Genomic DNA, 15,287 nt, shown 5'->3' with positions numbered 1-15,287 from the left:
AGGTCTTCAGCAACCTAGCTTGCCGTAAAAGACAACTGTGCATGTCATCGTATCCCATTTGTGTGGATCGATGCTCATGATGTCAATCACTGGATTGTCTGGTCCAGACTCAACTATTTCCAGACCGCTGTCCTATAGCTGGAATATTGCTGAGTTCGGCATTAAACAACAAACAAGCACACAAAAGAATATATATACTTGCCTTGATAACAAAAAACAAACAAACAATGGGAATGGTTTCAGATCAGGTGGTCAGACTCGCTGACTTGGTTGATGCATGTCATTGATCCCAATTGCTTGATCTATGCTCATGATATCAATCACTGGATTGTCTGGTCCAGACTCGATTACTTACAGACCGCAGTCTTATAGCTGGAATATTGCTAAGTGTGGCGTTAAACAACAAACAAACAAACAAATCACATCCAACCATATTGGCTTAACTTTCAATTTAAGTTTGACAATTGCTTGAGAACTATTGCACATACCCTGAGAAAATAGTATTTAAACATGTACACCATGTGCACTGAGTGGATGAGCACTGTGGAGTGTTTCGGCAGCATAGACCTCAGTACCCCATGCTACTCGGGAGCCTAGAGGTGAGATTGGGGGCATAGTGTGTACCTAGGAAGTTCTGTTGTGCCCTGTCGCTGTTGATTGTCTCTGTCAACCAGTGGATGGCATGGCCCAGATTATTTACTGGTTGCCATGGTATTGCTGAAGTATTGCTGAATATGGTGTCCATCAACATTTACTGCATCAGCTGAGTGGAGGGAAGGCCACAGAGCACTCGAAAAGATGCTTGGGTGTGTGTGCCCTTTGGAGTGTTGGCGTGTCAGAAAATGAGTTCTTTTAAACTATCTATGAACTCTCTGAATGTTGTTTCACCATTAATTGGAATCCCGGTTCACCCCAATTATGTTTATAGGTTTGTCAGCACCATACCCGTGCTCGTGGGTTTCACCAAAGTGGTAAATGTCTGAGACCTGCATCACCTCGTGCTTTCCTCCAACATTAAGCTGACACGCTGTGATTTAACTGGAATACTGTTCAGAGCAGCATTAAACCTCACTCACTCACGTGTGTGAAAGTGTTTTTAGGATGCTGTATAAGACAGATACAGCATGATTGCGAAGTGTTCCCTTAGGCACCGGGAACCTATTTTCACAATCCCATTATAATTTTAGATATCCCATTGCCACTCTTGTACAAGGAATTTAGAACCCTAATGTATATAGTACAAGTTAGTAGGATCAAGATTTTTTAGATATTATCTCATTTGGCAGTTTGAATACTATTATCTAGCATGTGGGAGGTTCACCACATTGTGATGGGGAGGTTGACACTGTTTTATTCCAGTCAGGGAAAGCAAATGGCAGACATCACTGGGAGAACTGTATTCCCTGTTGTAGGTGTATATATATTCCCATAGAGAATTTCAACCATATCATAGATATGACATTTAAAGAAATAACCCATTTTCATAATACAATATTAGTAGGACTGCGATAACATTTTGATAAACAGTTGACGTCAGTTATTATGAGAATGATCTTCCGTTGAACTTTAATAAGGCTTGGCATGCACAATTGATAGTGGGAGGCATCACTGTTATTATAGAACTAAGTAGGAAGTGAAACAATCAGGCGATTATTTTGAGATAGGCTTGATCACATCCTCATTCTACTGATGTAGGATATGTCAGAGTACAGTGGTGATGACGACCATGTTGTCATGTTGGACTGGTCCCATCCCCCACCTCTGCTTCCTGTTTCTGACCCAAGGGTCATTACTGCTTCCTGTGATAGGCCAGGGGAGACGAGTGGTCCTGACATTAAAACACTCTCCTCAGAAATACCAGCGATGATGTTGACTGGAACTGTACTTGAGGCTCCACAAGCACTTGTAAGCTAACTTGCATGGCAATTGATCTGTTTGGTCGTTCATATTCATTTTAGCTGTGATAAGCTTCAAAATTGCTGATGAAGCGTAAATCAGTATTCACTCATTTTTTTTATTCTTGGATGTTTTGACATTTAAATACATGTTCATTTATTCCTCCTTTATTTTTGTGTTAGGATTTAGATAAAGAGGTTACGTTCCATGAGAATCCCCTTAGCTGTTGAGAATTTGGAAAGCTTTTGTAACAAAATTAATTTTGTCTTTTTTAATCCAGTTTGTTTTTGAGTTGTTTGATGTAATGAAATTAGCAAAACAGTGGTATGTGTTTCAAAACGACACCATCTTGTGTGTCAAACACATTATTATCCCCCGTCACGAAGTGGAAGGGGGATATAGGAATGGGTTCCGTCCTTCCATCCTTCTGTCTGTCCGTCACATTTCGTTTCCGGAGCAGATCTTGAAAACCGTACCATATTTCTTCACCAAACTTGGCACATAGATAGGTCTAGTGGTGAACTGGTGCCTTTTGATAGTTTGGGGTATTTAAAAAAAAAAAAATTCAAGTTTCCATGGCAACAACTTTGATTTAGACTGAAAATGGCATTAGTCCTCGTTTCCGGAGCAGATCTTGAGAACTGTACCATATTTCTTTACCAAATTTGGCACATAGATAGGTCTAGTGGTGAACTGGTGCCTTTTGAGAGTTTGGGGTATTTAAAAAAATAATTTTTTTTGAGTTTCCATGGCAACAACTTTGATTTAAACTAAAAATGGCGGTAGTCCTTGTTTCCGGAGCAGATCTTGAAAACTGTACCATATTTCTTCACCAAACTTAGAATGTCATCTCGCAATATTGAATACATTTCCTTTCTTGTTGGTAAGTTCTGCATTGCTTGAGTGTATGTTCCTCCAAAAGTGTCATGGACACAGTTGTTGCATTCACTGACTAACTTCATGCAGAAACACAACTCATTAAAATACAACAGTGTAACTGATCTTACACCTACTCAACTGTATAAACACTGCCTCCTATCCTGTATATATTCTTGTCAACCATACTCTGTACTTCACTTGCTTGATAACGGTGTTAGAACCTACACCGAAACCATCGCTCCTAATTGTAATAAAGAAGTTGTTTGTCCATATATCTCCTCCTTACTCATTACAAATACAGTTACATATTTTATCATAAACTGTAGATGGCAAAACAACACCAGTAATAACTTTTTTAGTGCTGCAATTAGGCCATTTACAAAAAGGCCCAGTGAACATAGTTCACAGGAGCTAATGCATTGCACACAACCGGACATGTCATATTGGCGGGGAAATGTGAGTATTTCATGCTTGTTGCATTTGCTTTTCAAAGGTTTATTCTACAAGGATTTATCTAGACCTGAGGCCGATATTCGGTCCCAAGTCTGCGGTAAAAATGTCAGTAAAAAAATAAAAATTTGAAATAAGCATTTCACATTCATGCTTCTAGGTCTAACTAATGATTATGTTATGACCCGATAGAGATGACTTGTAGTTCACCGATATCAAGACCGGTATAGCATAGAGGAAGAGGCTTTAATGATTAGTTTTACATTGTATGGAATGAAGTGTTAAAATACCTCTGAGTTGAGGGATAAGAGCTTTTAAAAAACACTAGTTTGGAACAAAATACAGTAAAGTATGTTTATAACGAACTCAAAGGGACTACCAATATTAGTTCATTATAACCGTAGTTCGTTATAAGCATATATACAGCATAACTACAGCAAATAGTCGGGACCAAAAAAATGAGTTCGTTATATCCGTCAGTTCGTTATAAGCGTGTTCGTTATAACCGTAGTTTACTGTAAGGATTTTTCCTGAATTGCCTGCCATTTTGTTTCAGAGTCGTAGATAAACTGCTGTTCTATTATTGACCTTGGTAAACATGAGGTAGACTAACATTCATTCATATGCAGTGACTAGTCTGGTGATGACACAGGTCAGTACACAGGAGCTGACGAAGTGCAGACCTGTCCTCCCTTTGTGCAGGCATGGTGTGTCACAGTATCCTGGATCTGTGTGAAGGATACATGAATGAATGACTATTTACGTCTACAATCTATTCATTATGCTTAGGGGGAGTCCCCAATGTTAGCGTGGCAAATTTTCGTAGCATACTGGATTCATCCATTCCTGAGGAATCCTAGCATGTATGTGTCCTTGGCATAGTGGGGTCCTAGGTGGCCCGGTTGTCGGAGGTGCTGCACTTCACTGTGGGGAGTTGTGTCCCTTGGGCACCCCAGAAGCTTATGACCGTGGGTTTGAGTCCTGGTTTGTCCCAATTGTTTTTTTGGTTCATCACTACCATAGTCGTGGATTTTCCAAAGTGGTAAACATCTAGGACCTGCATCACTTTGGGCTTTCCTCCCACATCAAACTGGCACGACATAATATATAACTGGAATGCTGTTCAAATCGGTGTTGAACCAAACTCACTCACTCATAGCATATGCTTTGTTAAATGTACAGTAAGCCTACTCAGTAGAAAAGGGAAGTTGATGTGTTTGAGGCCCTCAATAGAAGTATGAAGAATAGGTGTGGTCATGTGAGAGACTGATAGTATCTCTGTAAAAGAACCTGTTGAGATCCGGGGGTAGAATAGTTCTTCAGCAACCCATGCTTGCCGTAAAAGGTGACTATGCTTGTCATAAGAGGCGACTAAAGGGATCGGGTGGTCAGACTCGCTGACTTGGTTGAAGCATGTCATCGATCCCAATTGCATGGATCGATACTCATGATACTAATCACTGGATTGTCTGGTCCAGACTCGATTATTTACAAACCGTCTTATAGCTAGAATATTGCTGAGTGCAGCATAAAACAACAAACCAACCAACTCTGTTAAAGCAAATACTGTTGTGTGACGTCCGATAATTTACTTTGGTCCAAATTACATTATCGACCCCATTGTTCCTGTGCTCACCCTAACAGAGATTTCTTTTTGACAAAGTCATCAGATACACGACAGAGCTGGGTGTACCCTAGAAACACCACAGATGCATGTTAATGTCTTGTAATCCATGTGAAGAGAACCACAAGCTTAATTTCCTTTCAGCCTTTTTTTGTGGAATTTACAACAATGTCCTAGTCCTGAAGCTGCTTACATGGATCATATCCTCATGCTTGCTCTACATGTGTGTGGGAGGAGAACAGTAGTCGAGTTGTTAAAGGATTGGCTCATCACTTGAATGTGAGTGAGACTTGGTGATTTGGTTGATAGCATGTCCTCGTACCCTGATAAAATATTGATCAGACACAATTATTTACAGTGAGTGAGTGAGTGAGTGAGTATGGTTTTATGCCGCTTTTAGCAATATTCCAGCAATATCACGGCGGGGGACACCAGAAATTGGCTTCACACATTGTACCCATGTTTGGAATCAAACCCGGGTCTTCGGCGTGACGAGCGAACACTTTAACCACTAGGCTACCTGACCGCCCCAAATTATTTACAGGCTGCTGTCATATAGCTGGAATAATGCTGTGTGCAGTGTTAAACAACAAACAAGCACACAAAAGAATTATCCGGTATATACTTTGAGTCCCTGCCTCACTCACTTATAGAAGTCAACTTTATCTTAAAAACAAGCCATCATCTGAGTATTTACATAGTCTGTGTGACACCACACTCATAGTTGTAGCGCAAGTAATTGCGATGAACATGGTCGTCTGAAAATGTTTGATGTCCAAAAACCTATGATCCGATGATCTGTACATAACATTTGGTATATAACCATGGTTGCTGAAGGTACCAACAAAATCAATTTGTTACAAAGTGTTTTATTCACGTCAATAATTTAGACTCTTTGGGGATGAAATAATCTGCAATAATTCACAACATCTGAAGTACTTAAGCATAGTTAAGTGATATCATGTCCCAGATATTAGAATGTAGAGATCTTTGATGGCTTTTTGTGGCTTGGTATTCTAAAACCAGGGAGACTCGTGTAATTCAGAGCATTTATGTTAAACTGCTCAGCAGTGGAAATTGGCAGCCGCCCATGGGGAACCTCATAGTTAATGAGGCCACTGGCTCTAAATATCATGATTTATTTACCAAGTTCACTTGATGCCATAAACTTTGTGCTTCCATTGTCACTTTGTTTATCAGAACTATTATGGTAATATTGATAAATGGTATAAAAACCACAGGCTCATACGGAATTGTTTGAGCTGGAAGTAAATATGCACACGATAGGGCTGGGACAATCCAAATTTACTACCCGGGTACCCTACCCCCTATGACCAGACCCTACCTGGGTACCCACTGTAGGTCTCAAGAGTTGGGAACAAAATGTCTGACTGGGAATAATTTTACCACAGCCCTGACAAAAACTGTTTAGATGCATGTATCAAACGATCAGATCATATGTACTCTGAAATTGACTGAAGCTTTATCTTTACTCAGACATGTACAAGTCAAAAGGAATGTGTGCGTCGACAGAAAGAAATGCGAACATTAGCAACTTGTGGTGTAACCACTGAGCTATAGTGTGTTTTTGCCATTAAACAATATATTACTTGACTAACCACAGGTCAGGGTAGTTTTGTGGGTACCCGGGTCCTGCTCTGGACCTACCCGACCCGAGTACCCGAGTACCCGAGTACCCGAGTTACCCGTCCCAGCCCTAGCACACGATGTGGAGTATGTGGAATATCTCGTCATCCTTCAGATGTGTGGGTTATTATGGTCATTTAATACCCAGCCTTAATGTGTCTCCCATGATGAAGTCTTGCAAAGTTCACACGACCCGTGCAGGGTAGAATAGGTCTTCAGCAACCCATGCTTGCAGTAAAAGGCGACTATGCTTTTCGTAAGAGGCGACTAACAGGATCGGGTGGTCAGGCTTGCTGACTTGGTTGATGCATGTCATCGTATCCCAAATGAATGGATTGATGCTCGTGACATCAATCACTGGATTAAACAAACAGTTCTCACACAACAAATTTCACAGATTACAAGATCTTAGGGTGACCATGTATCTTAATATGATGTTAATATTCACAAAATAGTTTGTATGTTAAATCTTGAAATCTTGTAAACATTTTATAACATTATTTATGCACAACATGTGGACGAATTGCATGCTAAGTTTGAAATGCCGTATGATTGTGAATTATTTGTGGTTTATGTTTCATGATAGTTTTCAAATAATTATGAAGTAGAAAAAACGAGTGTTCTTAATGTAACCATGGTAAACCTGCTGTAATGATTCACTGATATCTATGATGTCATCGATATTTAGGTACACACAATACTAAATTGTCTGTTTGGGAGATCGTGATGTGCTCTAAATAGAACATGAACCAATAGAGTTGCCTCCCGTAATGGCAGAAGTTGCATAGCACCACCTGTAAGCATGGCAGAACATGAGGAAATGGTGGCTTAGGATGTGCCAACTAATGACCTATAACATGGTACCTCTGACATGACCTACAACACAGTCACTCTTAGATGTAATGACCTACAACACGTACAGTCCTTCTCTGTCGTAGTGACCTACAACACCGTCCCTCTTAGATGTAATGACTTACAACACAGTCCCTCTTAGATGTAATGACCTACAACACAGTCCCTCTCTGTCGTAGTGACCTACAACACAGTCCCTCTTAGATGTAATGACCTACAACACAGTCCCTCTTTGATGTAATGACCTACAACACGTACAGTCCTTCTCTGTCGCAGTGACCTACAACACAGTCCCTCTCTGACGTAATGACCTACAACACAGTCACTCTCAGATGTAATGACCTACAACACAGTCCCTCTCTGTCGTAGTGACCTACAACACAGTCCCTCTCTGACGTAATGACCTACAACACAGTCACTCTCAGATGTAATGACCTACAACACAGTCCCTCTCTGTCGTAGTAACCTACAACACAGTCCCTCTTAGATGTAATGACCTACAACACAGTCCCTCTTAGATGTAATGACCTACAACACAGTCACTCTTAGATGTAATGACCTGCAACATGTACAGTCCTTTCTGTCGCAGTGACCTACAACACAGTCCCTCTCTGACGTAATGACCTACAACACAGTCACTCTCAGATGTAATGACCTACAACACAGTCCCTCTCTGTCGTAGTGACCTACAACACAGTCCCTCTTAGATGTAATGACCTACAACAAGTACAGTCCTTCTTTGTCGTAGTGACCTACAACACCGTCCCTCTTAGATGTAATGACTTACAACACCGTCCCTCTTAGATGTAATGACCTACAACACAGTCCCTCTTAGATGTAATGACCTACAACACGTACAGTCCTTCTTTGTCGTAGTGACCTACAACACCGTCCCTCTTAGATGTAATGACTTACAACACAGTCCCTATCTGTCGTAATGACCTACAACACCGTCCCTCTCTGACGTAATGACCTACAACACAGTCCCTATCTGTCGTAATGACCTACAACACAGTCTCTCTCTGTCGTAATGACCTACAACACCCTCCCTCTCTGACTTAATGACCTACAACACCGTCCCTCTCTGACGTAATGACCTACAACACAGTCCCTCTCTGACATAATGACCTACAACACAGTCTCTCTCTGTCGTAATGACCTACAACAGCGTCCCTCTCTGTAATGGTTGTGCTGGAACTGAAACTCCAGAAGAAAGGATCTGTGTATTTTGACTGTGGTCTGATAGTGCGACCTTTGTATTGGTACTTCCTTCACTGGCACTGTGATGCTTCCTGTGAATGGGGACAGTGTTAACAATGGGAAACGTAAATCATCATAACCATATCTGCTGTTTCATATAAGGAAATATTTCTCTGTTAATTGTACTTTGGTGGTACATAGTTCCAGGAAAATACGGAATGTTGTAATAATTTGATAGTTGTAACAATCCAGAAGTTTATTTCAAGGGGTACCATATTTGTGTAATCCAGTCATATGCCACACATAAGTATTCTGTTTTACAGGCAAGTCAACCAAAATCTTATATCTATATTTATTTCAGTTAAACGTCTTGCTTCTTATCAACAAATTGTAATGGAAACGTTTAAGACAAGAAAACATATTGGTCCCGCCTATGTAACAATTGTTAAGTGATGTCTTGTTTGGTAGGTAAGATGGGGTGATTTGGGGATCTCAGGCATCTAAATGGGGCCCCATAGCCTTGCTCCAAGGCTGTACTCAATGATAAGTCCATGGGTGTAAAGTAATTCTATCTTTATGATAGGCAAGTCTAGATAAGCAGACAGTAAGGACACCAGTCTCTTACAGGGACAACTTGTTCTTGTCATTTATGTAATCTAGAAATTATGATTTAAAGTAATAATTATTGCCTGAGAGACTTGTGCAAGTCTAGGGTTTTCACAGTGACCGCTGTGGCAATATAAAATAAAACAGAAAGCAGGGTTCTACAGAGCAATGTAAATCTGCAGGAATTAGACATAATGTAGAACAGGATGATGTATGTGTGTATTTCCTCGTTTCAATCCAAACTTGTTGTTGCAATTTGTGGCTGACAATATTCTGACATTTTGTTACAGATTTACCCACAGAACCAGAAGCAGCAGGTTGTCACAATGGCGTCCGAAGAAGAAGGTAGGATTACTTTATTTATTCTATGAGAATTTTCAATGTGTTGTGGAACAGTGTTAGAGTGGAACCTTTTGGTATGGAATCATTGATACCCTTATTTATATGGTAAAGGAATATTTGCAGTATCTGTTCTGTGACTTGGAATTTCTAACTCAATATGTCTTCTTTCTCAACAAATAGCCAATCCTGTGCCATGACTATGGAATGTTTCTTTTTTTAATCATTTGTTACAAAATGCTAGGCAAGTCTAGCTCAAACTGAACCAAGTCTTGTTTCCTTGTTTCCACATATGAAAACAACAGAGGAGGATTCTAAAGTTCTATTGAAAAATATAAATTACAGTTATTTTAGAGAAATGGTTTCATGGACTAAGTGTTGGTCTATGGACAGCCCTGTAAGACTATTTTTTTGGCAAGTCCCTCACTGTCGGGGCGGTTGGGTAGCCTTTTGGTTAAAGCATTCCCTCGTCACACCAAAGACGGGGGTTCCATTCCCCGTGTGGATACAATGAATGAAGCTCATTTCTGGTGTCCCCCACCGTGATATTGCTGGAATATTGCTGGAATATTGCTAGAAATGTCTGCACTAATGTAAGCATATCTTGATCTACTTCACTAATCCCACAGCTCTATGGTGTCAGGATTTGCTGTATGGAGTTGCTTCCCTTAAGCATTACAGGATAATATGATCATTAGTCTGAATCCCTGTTATTTGGTTTGTCAACAACTAGCCTTGCTCAAAGTCTGTACTGAATGATAAACCCTGGATGTATAGTAATTCTATCCATACATTACTTATAATAGGCAAGTCTAGATAAGCAGACAAGGATTCCAGATTTTTGTAGTGACAACTTGTACTTAATATTTCTATCATCTAGAGATTATTATTTAGACTAATAATCTTTGCCTTAGAGTGAGTGAGTGAGTTTGGTTTTACGCCGCTTTTAGCAATATTCCAGCAATATCACGGCGGGGGACACCAGAAATGGGCTTTACACATTGTACCCATGTCGGGATTCGAACCCGGGTCTTTGGCCTGACGAGCGAACGCTTTAACCACTAGGCTACCCGACCGCCCCTTTGCCTTAGAGACTTGTGCAGGTCTACAAGCACCAATGTTTTGGGGTTCTGCTAGAATGGTAGATGCCTCATAGCTGGTATTGGCCTCACTTTGGGTGTCTTCCACATCAAGTGACATGCTGTGATATAACTGTAATATAGTGATAGTGAGGCGTGGTATGTGTGCCCAGGTAAACCTTGGTAGCTAGTGTTTCCCTTTAACACCAGTGGACCTCCTTGCTTAAAAAGGAACCTAAATTATCAAACTGCCTCCAAGGTGGAAAATTTGTAATATCTGACCTGTCATTGACTCAAAATTCAAATGTGGCTTCTCAGGAATCATCGTGTCAGTTAGCTAATAGCCTTATGGTTAAAGCGTTCACTCGTCATGCCTGAGACCCAGGTTTGATTCCTGACATGGGTACAATGTGTGAAGCCCATTTCTGCTGTCCCCGCCGTGGTGTTGCTGGAAAATTGCTAAAAGCGGCTTAAAACCATACTCACCCAATTGCGTGGATCAATGCTCATGATGTCAATCACTTGATTGTCTGATCCAGACCCGATTATTTACAGACCGCCGTCATATAGCTGGAATAACTGAGTGCAGCATTAAACAACAAACAAACAAACAAACATGCACCAAGCAAGGCATAATTACACACAGCCTCGACACTATGTAAATCGTTCAACTCTTGCTGCTTCCACAAACACAAGTGTGCCAGATGAGGAGTGTCAATACATCAGGTTAGAAGTGAGCTGATGTTGTTTAGCCAGTCAACAAAGTCCCAGCTACGTCACAGCAGTCTGCACATCAGTGAGTGTGGACTGTGCAGTTCGGAGACTTTTATTCAGACTGGCTCCGTCTCTGGATCGATCCCAAGCCACGTAGTACCGAAGGACGTTAAAAGATATACTTGTTGTTATCCTGTCTGGCTGACTGCATTAGAGTTTGTTTGTTTGTTTGTTGTTAAACGCCACACTCAACAATATTCCAGCTATATGACGGCGGTCTGTTAGTTATCAAGTCTGGACCAGACAATCCAATGATTGACATGAGCATCAATCAACACAATTGGGATCGATTACATGCATCAACCAAGTCAGCAAGCCTGACCATCCGATCCCGTTAGTCGTCTCTTACGACTAGGATAGTCGCCTTTAACAGCAAGCATGGGTTGCTGAAGACCTATTCTCCCCTGGATCTTTACGGGCCGTCTGCATTAGAGGGATAACCAAGGACAATATGCTGTAGGGGTATCCATGTTAAACTGTGGCATGGTATCTACATGGGCTAGCACCATCATGTATCTGACTAGCACATGCAGATGGACATGCATGCCCGCACGTGTGCATGCATATCTCTATAATGATCTTCAAGTGAAATAATGTTTAACGTGACATTAAACCTCATTTCACCTGACTTCTCCTGATTCAGAGGATACATATACCGTATTTGACGTAATAAGCGCCCCGCTCTAATAAGCGCCCACGGCGATATTTGCTAATATATTGGCTCATGAACAATCCCAATTAGCACCCTTTCTGATTGATCAATGTACACAATACTTATTTATTCGCGTATACGCACACGTGTGTTATATGCACCCCTAATTATGGGCAATTAAATTCTGGAAAAATATATCTCTCATATATAAACATTCATAAACCACGGAATTTATCTTTCAAATCTGTTTTTTTTGACAAATATTATTCTAATAAGAGCCCCCTATTTCTAATTTTGAGAGTGCCCTGGGCGCTTATTACGTCGAATACGGTATGTTCATTGCAGACTGTGGAAGATGAACTTCTCAGAACTGACAAAACATTCTTTACTGACATCAATGAAAAGTGCAGTTGGTGTCTATTTAGGTAACATTTCTTGACAAAGTTATTTTGAAAGCAATCTCTAAAAATTATTGTCTGTCAGGTGAAATAATAACAAACATGATAAATAGAATACAATAACTGTGTTTGTTGATGACATGGCAAAGAGTATGGGCCAACGTTTTAACCGTGAAATTAATTATCATATGATCATGAAATTCTGAAACTATGGGATAAATATTAATATGCCTTGTCATGAAAAAAAAATATCAAGAAATATTCAAATACATCATGCTACTTTCAATATTAATTTCCTCAACTTTATTTTAGAATTAATTTTTACATTTTTGTTAGATCAGAACTGTAGCTGTAGCCTTTTCACTAGTCATGATAATGGATGACTTTTGCAAAAAGTGCTAAAAATGTTCTGAGTTGATGTAACCATATTAGCACAGTTTACGAAGTCCATTTATAGTGTGGCCATTAGTCTGTCGCGTTTACAACCTATATTACTCATCTCAAATGAACTCTGTCCGACCTGACTTTTGGAGCAGGCCTGAAGTGAAACAGAAACTGCATCTAGGACATTGGTGAATCTGTTACGATGTGTCATAAAAGTGGAGTGAGCAGGGAGCCTGGAGACTTGACACACATACGTGATTTATTGGTGGTCAGCCACAGCATTGAGACAGTTAGTGTGACACTGTAGTGCCTCCATGACCAACACTGGAACACATCCTGCTTAAAGTGCAAGTCACATGGGTATATAGGTATACAACTTGGCAGAATTGGATAGATCGTAACATTGTTAATGCAAATATGGTGTTCAGGATGTTGATTAATGGATTAAAAAGATATACTCCTCTTTCTTTCCACAATGTGATCTGAATTCACTATTCAGTGAGAAACCAACGTGTGTAACATGCACTTTCCTCAATTGCGTTTATTGTTCACGTTATTTTGTTGTGAGACTTTTCCTTTTTGAAGTTTTCGCTGATCTGTTTAAAACATTAGGAAGCATGGTTCATACTTACTTTGTTCCTTTCGCAGTGATGTCACTTCAAATGGATCATTATTTCCTGATATGTCTAGCTCTGAGAGTGACAATACCGGTAGTTTTCGAGTTTCATGAACCATGGAATTTGAATGTTTCTTGGAAGATGAATTGGTTGTTTCTGACGAAGAAGAACAAGTGAACCATACATGATTGAACCTGTGACCGACAACAGTGACAAATACTGATGTTAAGTCCAGGGTACCTGACACCCACTCTTGGCATGCATGGAATCCATACTGGTATTATATATACAACACCGGTTCCCTACAGCTTATGAAATGATCACGTATATATTCCGCACCCGACTGGACCTGACAAGCCAGTGATTGACATCACGAGCATCGATCTACGCAGGTGACTGGACCTGACAAGCCAGTGATTGACATCACGAGCATCGATCTACGCAGGTGACATACGGGGACAACACATGCTTTCAATCATGTCATCGAGCCTGACCACCCGATCAGTGTTTGTCAGGCAGCTATCAGGGGCAACATACTTTACAAGGTGCAGGCCCTGGCTAAACTCTTCAATCCCTGACCAAACTCTTCAATCCCTGACCAAACTCTTCAATCCCTGACCAAACTCTTCAGGCCCTGACCAAACTCTTCAGGCCCTGACTAAACTCTTCAGGCCCTGACTAAACTCTTCAATCCCTGACCAAACTCTTCAGGCCCTGACCAAACTCTTCAGGCCCTGGCTAAACTCTTCAATCCCTGACCAAACTCTTCAGGCCCTGACTAAACTCTTCAATCCCTGATCAAACTCTTCAGGCCCTGACCAAACTCTTCAGGCCCTGGCTAAACTCTTCAATCCCTGAATAAACTCTTCAGGCCCTGACCAAACTCTTCAGGCCCTGACCAAACTCTTCAGGCCCTGGCTAAACTCTTCAATCCCTGAATAAACTCTTCAGGCCCTGACCAAACTCTTCAGGCCCTGACCAAACTCTTCAGGCCCTGAATAAACTCTTCAGGCCCTGACCAGCTCTTCAGGCCCTGGCTAAACTCTTCAGGCCCTGGCTAAACTCTTCAGGCCCTCATTTAGAGGGGGTGGGGTGGCCTTGTGGTTAAAGCGAAGGCCTGGGTTCGATTCCCCACATGGGTACAATGTGTGAAGCCCATTTCTGGTGTCCCCTGCCGTGGTAATGCTGGAATATTGCTAAAAGCGGTGTAAAACCATACTCATTCACTCACTCACTCACTCACTCATTGAATGTACTGCAGTTTATATTGTGTTAAGTATGTCGATGCAAATTTACTGCAGGCTAAAGGACCCTACACATTTGAAACTTCGTGGCTACACGTGATCTACCATCGACGGGCCTACGGGCAGGCGGTTATTTCGAACACTGCACCCAATCCATTTAGTTGCCTCTAACAACATTATTCCCCCGCGTATAACTTTATGTACAAAAAGCATTAACCTCATCAAAACATAGGAGACATAAATAGCTGTGTCATTGCTGTCAAATATCAATACTTGTCCGAAGGTCATATTGCAATACATCAATACTACAATGTACTGTTTGATCCTATTAAGAATATCCTACACAATATTTATCTGCAAAATACTTAAGGTTCTGATGGTCACTTTGAATGTGCCGAAAGGACAGTTAACAATAAAACATGTTTTTGTGATTATGCAATTTCATATCAATTGAATTATGTTAGCATGGTTAAGTTACGTAATGAATATAACAGAATCCCAGTGGTAATTGGTAATGTTTTTCACAGTAAACAGCACTTGCCAGTGGCGTATTTAAATGTCGAGTCAAGTGAATTGAATATGCAGAGATGGATTGCTTAGGTGTGTTAAAGGAGAAGCTGTTTGATGTGTCCTCGATCCAGACATG

At 40.8% G+C, this 15,287-nt stretch overlaps 1 protein-coding gene across 3 annotated transcripts in view; it reads left to right on the top strand.

Annotated features, from left to right (window-relative positions):
- Positions 1 to 15,287, top strand: part of LOC124135875 — a 48,858-nt gene that overhangs the window by 2,247 nt on the left and 31,324 nt on the right. For all 3 annotated transcript variants that reach the window (XM_046501539.2, XM_046501540.2, XM_048382523.1), the window contains exon 2: positions 9,445 to 9,499. In XM_046501539.2, coding sequence (XP_046357495.2) covers positions 9,481 to 9,499 — 19 coding nt within the window. In that variant the 5' untranslated portion in view covers positions 9,445 to 9,480. The remainder of the gene's footprint in view (positions 1 to 9,444; positions 9,500 to 15,287) is intronic.

The sequence above is a fragment of the Haliotis rufescens genome, unplaced genomic scaffold (assembly GCF_023055435.1).
Source record: "Haliotis rufescens isolate VD_foot unplaced genomic scaffold, xgHalRufe1.0.p SCAF_4, whole genome shotgun sequence".
NCBI lineage: Eukaryota > Metazoa > Mollusca > Gastropoda > Lepetellida > Haliotidae > Haliotis > Haliotis rufescens.
This window is presented reverse-complemented; position numbering and strand designations above follow the sequence as displayed.